General features: G+C 37.5%; 1 protein-coding gene across 3 annotated transcripts in view; it reads left to right on the top strand.

The window, feature by feature from the left end:
- Positions 1-12,192, top strand: part of rtn1a (reticulon 1a) — a 33,263-nt gene that overhangs the window by 16,389 nt on the left and 4,682 nt on the right. The window contains exon 1 of one of the 3 annotated variants that reach the window (XM_079854669.1): positions 3,517-3,944. The exons of 1 other annotated variant lie outside the window; for it this stretch is intronic. In XM_079854669.1, the coding sequence (XP_079710795.1) occupies positions 3,635-3,944 (310 nt within the window). In that variant the 5' untranslated portion in view covers positions 3,517-3,634. Of the gene's footprint in view, positions 1-3,516; positions 3,945-8,757; positions 9,052-12,192 lie in introns of those variants that run through there. One more of the 3 variants, XM_079854670.1, reaches the window with a different exon arrangement.

Genomic DNA, 12,192 nt, shown 5'->3' on the forward strand with positions numbered 1-12,192 from the left:
AATTAATAGAGTTTAATGTACAAAATACTTGTGGACACTAATGTTTTTCACTTAGTCGGTACTGGTATGACACAAAATTAATTTCAGATCCTAACATTGCTTTATAACCAAGGGTGCTTTTAGAACAATTAATTAAAATGCTAAAAACAACACATGAAAAAAAACACTACACAAAAAAATCCAAAATGTAAACCGAAATCAAGAGTTGATATATCAACACCCCCATTTTAAAACAATCATAATTACAGCATAAATGCCAGAGAAAATATCTTTGCCAATATGGGGGTCCTTGGATTGAAGGTTTGGAAGCTAGCTAACATAAGCGCTGTGACACAGAGAACATCCACTGATGCCTGACAGCTGTGATGAGAGGTGGTGAGTGTCATGAACTGATGAAGTGATGATGTAGGAGTACCAGCTCATCTCCTGTTTATCACCAAATGCCATCTCTAAACACATTCATTACAAAAAACTATTTTTGAATAGATCCTATGATGCAGTATATCACCATAACAGCTTACACGAGAGGTAGTTTACTTAATTAAGGTATTTAATAGCATAAGCTAATTCGCATAATCTTTTTCATTATCGAAAACAGTCATGCCAGACAAAAGAGTTGTGAATGTGAGTTCGCAGTCTGTATTGAATGCAATGCAATCAAATAAACATGAACCGCTAAATAATGTAGTCTGATTGACAAACAAAGGACTCTTATAAGCCGACTCTTTTTAGTGAATCAAACACATAGAGTAGGACGGGGCCATCTGGCCAGTGTATTGCCCATTCAATAAAATGATTGACTCTTATGTGCTTGTTCTTTCAAAGAATAGTTCAAAAAGGTGAGTTATAGTCTAAATTAATCTGAAATGCTGTATTGTACTTATATTTACAGCATTCGAGACATTTTCTGTAATATATGTAACCAAAATTAACCTCATTTTTTATTGTTTTGAACCCAAAATACTCATGGGTTCCTGGATTCCCTGTGCAATTCATCTCACTGATCTGATTCTTTATCACCAACTCTTTGAATGTGTAGTAATGCCAGTTGATAATTCTACAGTGCTCAGAGGATGCAGTGTTGAGGAGATTATTGTCACATCTGGTGTTTTCCATAAAAGAATAAATAGAAAAGCCTGCTTACGTTGCAAGGACTAATTTGATTAGATGGTGGAGACAATGGCTATTTTCAAAAGCACACAAATGCAGTCTTTTTATAAGGCATTAAGGAACATCACACATTTGTGTAACAGCCTGTCTACTAAGATGCCTTAATCTATTAATCTCTTATTTTGAAGGCAGCATAGGTTAACGACTCGATGCATATAAACTAGAATAATAAAATTCCCATTTTCCATTCATAAATATGCATTGTAGCCATTAAATGCTTGTTTATAACTAAAGCTCGCTTGAATTTATTTATTGTTTAAGTCTAGATCATTATATATGACACCATGGTCCTTTGAAAGCGGTATGAAACCAGTTTCAATGTGAAGTGCCTTGTTTGTGAAGTCATTGACTGACCAGGCACAGCCACAGACTGGGTCGATTGAGTCTGAATCAGGGGATAATCTCCCTCTAGTGGTGGGTTTAAACAACTGCATTGTGGCTTATTTACATAACTTCTCAATAACAAAGAGCCAGCAGAAAAGCTCTAGTGTACCCTGACCCAAAAAGATATCACAGCTCCTGTGGTGTGGTATTGATCATTCTTAACTATCATCAATTCTTGTCATATTGTTAAGACTAATGAATAAAATTGCAAGCCTTCATTTGGATATTTATGACAGGAGTGATATTCTGTTAGGTTTATGAACTTGTTGACTCCAGAACCAGAACACACATCTCTAAACATGCTCATCTCTGGAGTCAGTCCACCTCTCAGTGTTTGCGTGAACCTGAGAGCCATGCAATCGTGACGGCGGTGGGAGGAATGAACATTAGAACAAATTAATGTGTTTTGGATTAAAGTTGTTCTCTCGAGAAAAGCAGACTTTCTAGCTTGTTGTATTTTATATAGTATTTTTATATAACTCTCTTGTAAAATGGGGGCAGTGCATGCACATATGATGATACAAGCATGTTTTTCTTCATCATTTTGACGGAAGAAACAGCAGCTGATATTATATATGAATTAATTTGCTACGCTGTTTCGTTTATTTCTTATATTAAAGGTATAATATATTAGGTTGTATAACATACTTGTGTATATGATGTTGTGAATTGCGTTTACACACACACACACACACACACACACACACACACACACACACACACACGTTCCATTAATTGTCTGGTGAGTGAAACTGAAGGTTCTGGAATGTTGGAAAAAGAGGTCAACGCCTTTTCTGCAGCTCTCCCGTAGATCCCCTGCAGAGGGCGGTAGAGACTGCAGTTTATGTAACAAAGCTTTAGGTTTTTTAATTGAAATACTTTATTTGAACATTACCAACAGATCGCTCTATAGTGGTGAAGTATATCGTCATGTGAATAAGCGGGGTGTTTTTAATGTGGTGATATTAAACCATTAAAACAACTATTACACTGCAATTCTGACTGAGACAATCTGGATCAGCAGATCAGCCTGTTGCCATAGTAACACGGGAGGCAGGGAGCTTAAGCTGTTACCCTGGTGAGCGCTTTGTGGGAAGATGCTATGGGAAACAGAAGACGATGATGAAAATGAATAAAACTGAAATCGTCGAATACCAGACCTTCTGGAAACATTCACTTTTTGTTTCTCTGTTATAATGAGTATGTAGCTCTATTATTATTTGTAACTCAGTCTGTAAGGACTTATATTTTCACACTTAGCCTGCAATGTTCTAAGTATGGAAGCTTGTTTCCGCAAAGGAATTGTGAGTTTTAAAGTCAGAATTGCGGGATATAAACTAAACAAGCAATTACCTTTTTTTATATATCTTTATTCAGTGGCGGAAACAAAGCTTCAAACCTTATTCACAACAGCGCCATCTTTGATTTTTAACTGGAATGAAAGCGAGGCTGTGAGAGATAGACTTAGCGTGTTTTCAATGGCATCTGCTTTAAAAAGCTGTATAAAGCTCCCAGATAACCTACGTTTTCTGGAACTTTCACTAAAGTTATTTGTCTACTGAAATTTCTACATGGATCTAACTACGGTTGCAGACGCTCAGTCAACTTGCTCTCGAGTGTTCATGGGCCTGCTTTCAGTGCTTTGACCGTTCCAATATGGCGGACGGCTTACGTATAGCGGCACATAGAAACAGCCACTATATATATATATGTGTGTGTATATCCCGTTAAAATTCAAAAATGGCGCTGCTGTGAATAAGGTCTATATGAGCTGTGGTCTAGGAGCTTTTTACAGCGGTTGCCATTGAAAACATGGCAAGTCTATCCCTCACAGCCTCGCTTTCATACATGTCATGGTGCTGCTCTGAAAAAATGGTCTATAGGTTAAGTCTTAATGCAATAAAATAATAACTGTTTGCGGATACCAAGAAATAAATAACCCATCAGACTCCACCCATTTTTAGCCGACAACAATGCCACTGAGGTCACATGACCATATGTTTATGGATGAGCTTTGTTGGGTAGGGTGGGGCGTCTCTGATCTGAATCCCCCCCCCCCATCTCGCCCCGGGCGCTGCATATGGTACGATCCTCTCTCTGCGGTGGAGGAGGCTGCAGTGTTTACCGTTTCATCCAGCAGAGCGCCACCTCTCCTTCTCTTTCTCTTTCTCTGCCTGTATCCTTACTGAGTAGCTGTAGCGTCCCTCTCCCCTGCTCTCTTCTCTCTTTTCTGGCCGTTCATGCCGTTCGGACGTGTGAGATAGTGGGTCTCGGGAATACACAAGATCAGCGAGAGGGAAAAAAGAAAGACGACAGCAGCGAGAGAAGCGACAGAGGAGGGGAAGACATGGATAAAGGGAAGTGCACCTGGAGCAGCTGGAGAGGACAGGGTACAGATTTCGCGTTTGTCTGTGTAAAACTGTATTATATGGTGTTTAACGTTATCTTACAACACCATACACATGTTTGATTTGCGTATGTTATGCCATGAATTTGTGTGTGTTTTAGTTTTTGCGTTTTACATGAAGCTTCAGCTTCCTGGAGGGACAAAGAGAGGAGAGGCATCTGTTTTGGGATGAGGGCTGGCAGGTGGTCTGTCTGCTTAATAGTAATGCTGATATGGAAACCCCGCTGTGTCGTTAGATTAGGCTCCGGGTGCCACGGTACAGAGTTCAGGCTGTTTTTATATTCAATCGCGGTTTCAGCAACGCTGGATGAGGCTGTCGCTATAGCAACCAGGTCACACCCATCCCGATTACGTCATTGTCTTCAACAGGCATCCATGATACCTTGAGGAGGAAAAAAAAAATACCTAGAGAAGGAAGACATTGAACATATTGTTGATACATATTGTGTATTGTATTCAATTATATTATAGACATGCCATCTCTATTTTTTTGCATTGATACAAAACATACCTAGAGAATGAAATGAAGAGTAGGAGATTGCAAAAAAAGAGAAAGACATGATCTTTTTAAAAGAGAAAAAAACAGAAAATGCTCTCTAGGCTGTTCCAGTAGAATGGCAGGCACATTTTAAATGTCCATTCAGATAAAGGTAGTGCAGACATGGCATTTATAGATACTGCATTGTGTGAGTGTTAGCGGTCTGTGTTTGTAAAGCTACAGTATTTGTGTACGATTGTGTTTAAAGCTGAAATTGTTGTCTGTAACTAGATGGAAAAATTCAGTGTTATAGTTGGCCTGATAACATTCAAAGTATTAGGCGTTCTGAATGGTTTCTGCTGTGGCGTCTCTATGGCGTTTTAGTCATATATATATATATATATAGCAGCTTTCATTGGCCAAGTACCGCCCAGATGCCACCTGACTGACATGCATAGCAGCAACCAATCACAGTTCATTTTGTTCCGTTTAGGGGTGTGAAAATGTAACGTTGATGTCCCTACAGTAACAGACCGATGTGTAAAACTATTGGACGTATTTTAAAGAGTTGATGCCACGAACTTTACATACTTCACATACTTTTGAAAATCTAGCTTTTATTTGATCCTGATAAGCGCTCATTGCCACAGTTGTAAACACAGCGGCTTGCTTCTTCCATAAGGGGGTTTGGCTTCACGACAGCCTTGTTTCCAGGCGGAGACACACACGTCTCCCGGAAATCCTGTAGAATTCAACCAATCAGATGACAACTTCGAAAATCCTAAAGTGTTTCCAATTTTGTGTGCCGTATTAGATGTTCAGCCAATGGTTCGTGGGCGTGACGTCTGAGGCTGAGACTAGGTCACAATACGCAAGCCGTCCGCCATATTGGAACGGTCAAACATTCGAGAGCAAGTTGACTGAGCGCCTGCGACCGTAGTTTGATGCATCTATGAATATCTATATTTGCAATAGTCTTCAGCAGATGATTTAGCTAAACTAACACAATACAACAAGATAAAGGCTTCAGCTAACACAACATAAAAAGTTACCATAGTAAAAGTAAAAACATTCAAGTTAAAACCTGTAATATTGATTTAATGCATTTAAGAACACAAACCAACACACTCTCACTTGTGAAAGGTTATTCTATTTCTTTGGGTAATTCAGTGTTTTCGCATTATTTAGTCTAATTGTGAGTGACGACATGCTGACTGTTCAAAGATGCAGAGGGTCGAATGTGGCATCTACGCATACATATCTATGGCTGTAGTTAGTTGCTAAGTGGTTGGTCACTGGCAAAAGTAAAGAATAAAAATATGAGTCCATCTTTGTGGTCCCTAGACATATGCAGGGCCCTTTTTAATGTATGTTTACAACTACAATACATAGGTCATTAATCTGTTTCTACCTTTATGTACGGAAACAATTTAGAAATTCTACTCCTGGTCATTTAACAACAAAAACATGAGTCGTGCGGCATGCCCCAAATGACATACAGTACTATACACTATGAACTTATACTATGCACCATTTACTCAATTGTCTCATGCATAAATTTAATTAGGAAATGTGTGAATGTTGTGTGCGTGAAGTGTCCAACATTCCACACATTTTGGGATGCACTTATGCATGTTTTATCTTCACTCTTAATCACATTTTCTCTATATTTACATCTATGACATCACTATTTTCCCTGCAGGAGCATATGACATCACTATAAAATCATTTCTTGTTTTTGATGATTCATTTCATATTGAACTCAGACCCCTCTAAATACATTCTCATGCACTCAGAGAGAAAACATTCAGTGCTGTATTTTTAAAACCACTCACAGACCCGAAGCCGATGTTTCTGTTTTATTTGAATTCATTTATATACATTCATCTGTAGTTAGAAACTTAATTAAATCAAAGCAAGTAAATAATTAATAGCTATTAATGGATTACACATTTACACCTAACAAAACCACTGCTGAAGTTTAGTTTTGTTTAGTAGACGTTTAAATGGAAATGTGTACACAATGCATTTGTTACAGTATCTTTATTTAGTTGTGTTTATCTGTACATATAGCGGCATCTCTGAAAATCCAGTACAATAATAATAATGGGATTGGTCAAGAGTAGTAAGGAATCAGATAAATATCTCTGTTTTTCTTCCTCAAATAAGCTTGACCCATCCCTTCCCTCTCGCACGATATGTGTAACAAATAAATGAAACATTAGGAACATAATATTCCCTCTAGATTTCAATTATTGTTGTATTGTTTGGTGGGGCGCACATCCTGTCCACTTGGATTCCGTTCCCCGTTTAGCTCTGGAATTGCATGGTTGTGTGTGTGCAACTCTCTTGATTCTAACATATTACACATCTTGGCTTGCAGAAATTTGGATCGTTTTTGCAGTTCTTTTATTCAGATGAGGAGCCCAATATACTGTATGAGTACCAGGATTGTGATCGCAGTAAATCTGCCGCCTGGGTCACCTATTTTTGAGATTTATGTGTCAGCAGCCCAGATCATTAACCAATAAGCTACCACCAACCCTAATTAAAACTTAAACTGGCACAAAAATGTGACAAAAACAGCATCGTTGGTGTGGATTCAGTGAAGACTGAGCCTCTGCTACTTTTTTTAAAGGGACTGTTCAACTAAAAATGTTATCATCAACATTTACTCACCCTCATGTCATTCCAAACCTGCATGACTTTCTTCTTTGGTGGATAAATTGAGGTATTGTGAAAAATGTCTCTGTGTTTATTGTACAGTAGAAGAAAACAGTAATCAAAACGGTTTGATTACCAGCATTCTTCAAAATATATTATTTTGTGTTCTGCAGAATAAAGAAAGTCATACAGGCGATAGCATAAGGCAATGATGACATCATTTTCAATATTTAACTTTTGTGGCAGGGTGAACAAAGACAAACACAGTGAGTGTGGCCTCAGGCCGAATAAAATATACATACAATATTAAAAAGGTATGGAATAAAGTGTCTAATGGGAATATTGTGTGGTAACTCACCATGCTTGGGCATTGTGAAGGTCAGAAGTGCAGAGAAGAGTTAAAGGAGGTCACACATGCTCCCTTTCTGGTCCGGGATGTGTTTCACAGCTTAGCATACTAGCTTAGCATAGTGCTAACTGATTAAGAAAACCTGTTTTGATTTGTTAAAAAAAGATAACCAGATGTTCAGCCATTTTGAATGAACATTCAGGCTTTCAGTCCCAATAGTGTGCATCAGTGCCTGCCCACTTTATCAGCCGCCTTGGTGTTTTAGAAGTATTTTTCCCATTAATTTATCCCATGGGGACTTTAAAAAAAACTCTTTAAGAGTTTTTAGCTATGAATTAAACCAGTCAGCTACGAGGTGAATCACAGAAAGACAAATGCTTTACTGAGATAAAAAACTACAGTCCCATGGAGCATTGTGAATGACATAGCCTAATTGAAATAAATACGATGGAGACATATAAAACTATTGATTTAAAGATGTTTATTATGTATATTTGACATTTATTGCGCACACACACATATATATATATAGCAGGTTGCATCGTTTCCGGTTCAGGACTTTTGTATGTGCTTCAAATAAATATAGAGCCGTTTTACTCAAGATACCTTCAAAAGAGTGAGCAAAGATGAGCATAACCGATGATGTCCTATTTTTCTTCTACTCAATAACATTAAGATATTTAAATAGAATAAAATTGCATCAATAAAAGAACTAGCTAGGTAGATAGTCCATAGATATCGCCGTCAGTTCGTACTGCCATTAACACTTTCTCCGACAAGTGGATACAATAAGACCTGTTTTCCTGTTAGTTCATGAGACATTCACCATAAAGCCTATGTAGTTTTTCACAATGAATTCTGCTGTTGAACATGATTATTTAAAAAAATAAGTTCAAATAATGTGTGCTGATGGATGGCCTTAACAAAAGCATATGCCTTCGCTTAATAACTTCGTATCTCACAGTAGGCCTGTCTTTTTTAAGTTATTGAAATCAGTTCCCCTATGGAGAAAAATAAATGAGATTTTTACTTCCAGAACTCGATAGTAGCACTCAGGCTTTTGCTTGTGGCAATGACTTTTCATTTAGGAAGTGAATAGTTGTATACAATGTCGGCCTGGGTGCCAAGCTCTCTGATGCTATAATTACACTCCGACATTTAAACACCAGCGCACATGCACACAATTACCCCCCACCACCACCTTCGTATTTTAAGCTGGCCCCCTAAGCAATGTGTGTAAGGGAAACTGGAACACTGTATCTATAGCAACTGCTGCTGCCCTCTTTCTTTCTTTTCACACACACACACACATACTCGATGAAACGAGATGGATTAATTGGGTTCTATGATGGGTCACACATAATTCTGTTTTCGATTGTGTTTTTGTTCAATCTGAGCTATTTGTCAACCGGTATGCTGTGTGTGTGTGTGTGTGTGTTTGTATGTGTGTGTGTCTGTCTGTCCATTATTAGCCAATGGTAGTATGAGCAGGCCCCCCTCCCTCTCATTCCCTGCCTTTCTCTCTCTCCTTTTGTGTACGTTCCCACTCACTGTCTCTCTCTCTCTTTTTCTTGCTGTCTGCAGTCATGGGTGGTTCAGGTCAGTATCTCTCTCTGTCTTCTGTTAGTTTTGGTGTTTTGACATCAGAAACCAGGGGCCTCTGTGACAGTATTGATTTATGAGTCTATAGTGATGGAGTTAACTATAGATGTCACTGGTTTTGATGGATAAGTGAATTCTGTGGTGCTGTAGTGTTCATATTATAGAGCCCATGTTAAGTCACCTAACTACTGTATAGTCTTAAACACTAATATTATATTAGTCTACATTAGTTAGTCAATGGTTAACGGTGTGTGTGAGGAGAAAGAGTGTGAGCGTTGCTGTTTTTAGTCTTGTTCTATTTAAAGAGGCGGTTAACAGAAGGATTTGTCAGAGTAGGAAAGTGTATCATTATCAAGGGTTGTATTTGAAGTTGTTTGCTGTTTAACATTATTATTGATGAGAAATAATCAGAATTAAAAAATAATTGATAGTGTATCCAACTCAGTCAAATCTGAAGTCTGCACTTCATCTTGGAGAAAATCATTTGGAAAAATCTCGAGATAAAAATGGCCGATATTTCTGCCCTCCTCTAAGCTCTGCAGGGCTAAATTTAGCCCAGTGGGACCAATGGGAGACTCACGCAGGGGACTACAGATGTCGTGCACACGCTAGAGTGTGACAGACCAGCTTCAGTGAGTGTGTGTAACAGTTTCTTCCAAAGCTGCAACCAAAGGTGTAAAAATACAGGTGTGAAAAAAAAGAAAAAACATCAGCTACAGGGATCTCTCAGTTGCTGCAGAGACTGAAGAGATGATTCAGAGATCTCAATATGCTGGTTCGCATGGCAACAAGTTACCAATTCTACTTGCTTCAGCTTTGTGTTATTTGGGCAAAAATGGAAAGATGAATGTTTTTCCTCCAGTAGCCAGAGAAGAAAGACCTAGTCTTCTTAGATATCTGCTTGAAACCGGTCTATTATCTCACAAGCTTGCATTAAACCTGCTTGGTTATGAAGTATCATAATAATTTAAAAGAACTTGCATACAAGTATGCAAAGAAGGGTACATTGTCTTAGCTTTTATTATATACAATACTATTCAAAAGTTTGGGGTCAGTAAGATTTAAGAAATTATACTTTTATTCAGCTAGGATGCATTCAATTGATTAAAACTAACAGTAAAGACATTTATGTTACATACGATTTCTATTTCAAATAAATACTTAAACTTTCTATTAATTAAAGAATCCTTAAATAATTTATCACAGTTTCCACAAAACTATTAAGCAGTACAACCATTTTCAACATTGATAATAATAAAAAAATGTTTCTTGAGCAGCAAATCAGCATATTAGAATAATTTCTGAAGGATCATGTGACACTGAAGACTGGAGTAATGATGCTGAAAATACAGCTTCCCATAACAGGAATAAATTACGTTTTCTAAAAATAAAAAACAGATATTTTCAATTTTAATAATATTTCACAATATTACTGTTTATGATCAAATAAATGCAGCCTTGATGAGCATAAGACACATTAAAAATTCTTACAGACCTAAAACTTTTGTTTTCCGACCCATAATGAATATTATATTTGGTCAGCGAGTGTGCTTGGTTTTAATCTGTTCAGTGTATATACTGTATGCTCAAAGACTTTCCAAATTATTTTGTACTTGGTAGATGACAGACATGCAGTGAAGAGAACGATGAGACTGATTTGTAGGTTTGCATGTGGAGGATTGTGTGATGTCTGGGCTGGTAACCAAAAGATTTGAACCCTGCTATTGGTGGTCCTTGAGCAAGACACTTAACATTAGATTGCTTCGAGGGGGATTACTCTTGTAACTTAAGATGGATAAGTCAGTGATGTTGCAAACAGAAATTCAACTCCTTTAATAGAGTGACAGTTACGTCACCATAGATGAGGTTTTGCCTTTTATCTGTGTCATTTTACATGGCTATACTTTACCATATGCAAACTAAACCTGCAATTTTAGAATGAGCAGGTTCTGGTGGCCTAAAGGTGTCCTCTTCATTTCACTGTTATACCTCTTAAATTGAAGTTAATACAGTGAAGGCATATAGCTCAATGTGTCAATATTACAGCACTTCTGATAACATGACTATTTGCACTGCATGTGTCTCAGCTAACATAAATAATTAACCCAGAAGAGTGTGTGTGCACACAGATGGTTAGGGTTAGATACGTTGACAACAGGTGCTGTGAGAGGTAGACAGGTGTGAACTGATAGCCTCAAGGTTACACATTTGCAAGATATGCAGAATTTCTACTGTACTGTAGTACTATCTCTATTTAAAATGATTTTTATATGGAAAATGTAAAACAATAATAATAATGGAAATGTATTGATCAGAAAGTGTATCTAGAATGGGATTCATTCACTCATAATTGCGTAGATTATTCGAATTTAAATGCAAAGGAGAACTTCTCACAAAACATTTCCGCCTAATTCACAACACATCCATACACCTATGAGTTTCTCAACCTACTGCTAATGAATTTATAGTGTTGTAAATGAGCAACCATGTGCCTGAGGTTAATATTTGCATAAAACACAGCCATAGAAGGGCTTTTCTGCACAACTTTTTGTTACTCTCAGCGTCTCTAAAAGCATGCTTTTATCAGAGAGCTTGTGCAGAGAGACCCTCGAGCAATGCCAGTTGTGCCATCCTCAAAACCAGTTCAAACACAGTAAACACCGTTTACAGACTCAGATTAGCTAGCTGTAACTGAGTTTTCATGCAGAGGAACCTTGCAGCTCGAGCTATAATGCACCTTTTACTGTATATGAGGAAATATAATTAAGATGAAAATATATAAAATTGTATCTCTTAACACATTTCTAAAGCCACTCAAGAGTATATAATTTTTGCACACGTGCGGTTTGTGTAAATTTACATACATTGATGAATCATGATTTGTTTGTGAAAACGTTCGTATGCAGATTTCACACAAATGTTAATTTCATTCAGTAGTAATGAGCTAATTGCCAATTCTGTTGACACTAATACATAGTGATGAGCATAACACAAATACTAAACTGCTGCTAATTTGAGAGATGTCTACATAACCATGTTTTACAGGGCATAATTTCTGTACTAAAATATAACAAGTGCAGAGAAACTTGCAACCTGTGAATGTGTAGACGTGATGATGACCAATCAGGCGCATGCTGT

This window comes from Squalius cephalus, assembly GCF_949319135.1.
Source record: "Squalius cephalus genome assembly, chromosome: 21".
NCBI lineage: Eukaryota > Metazoa > Chordata > Actinopteri > Cypriniformes > Leuciscidae > Squalius > Squalius cephalus.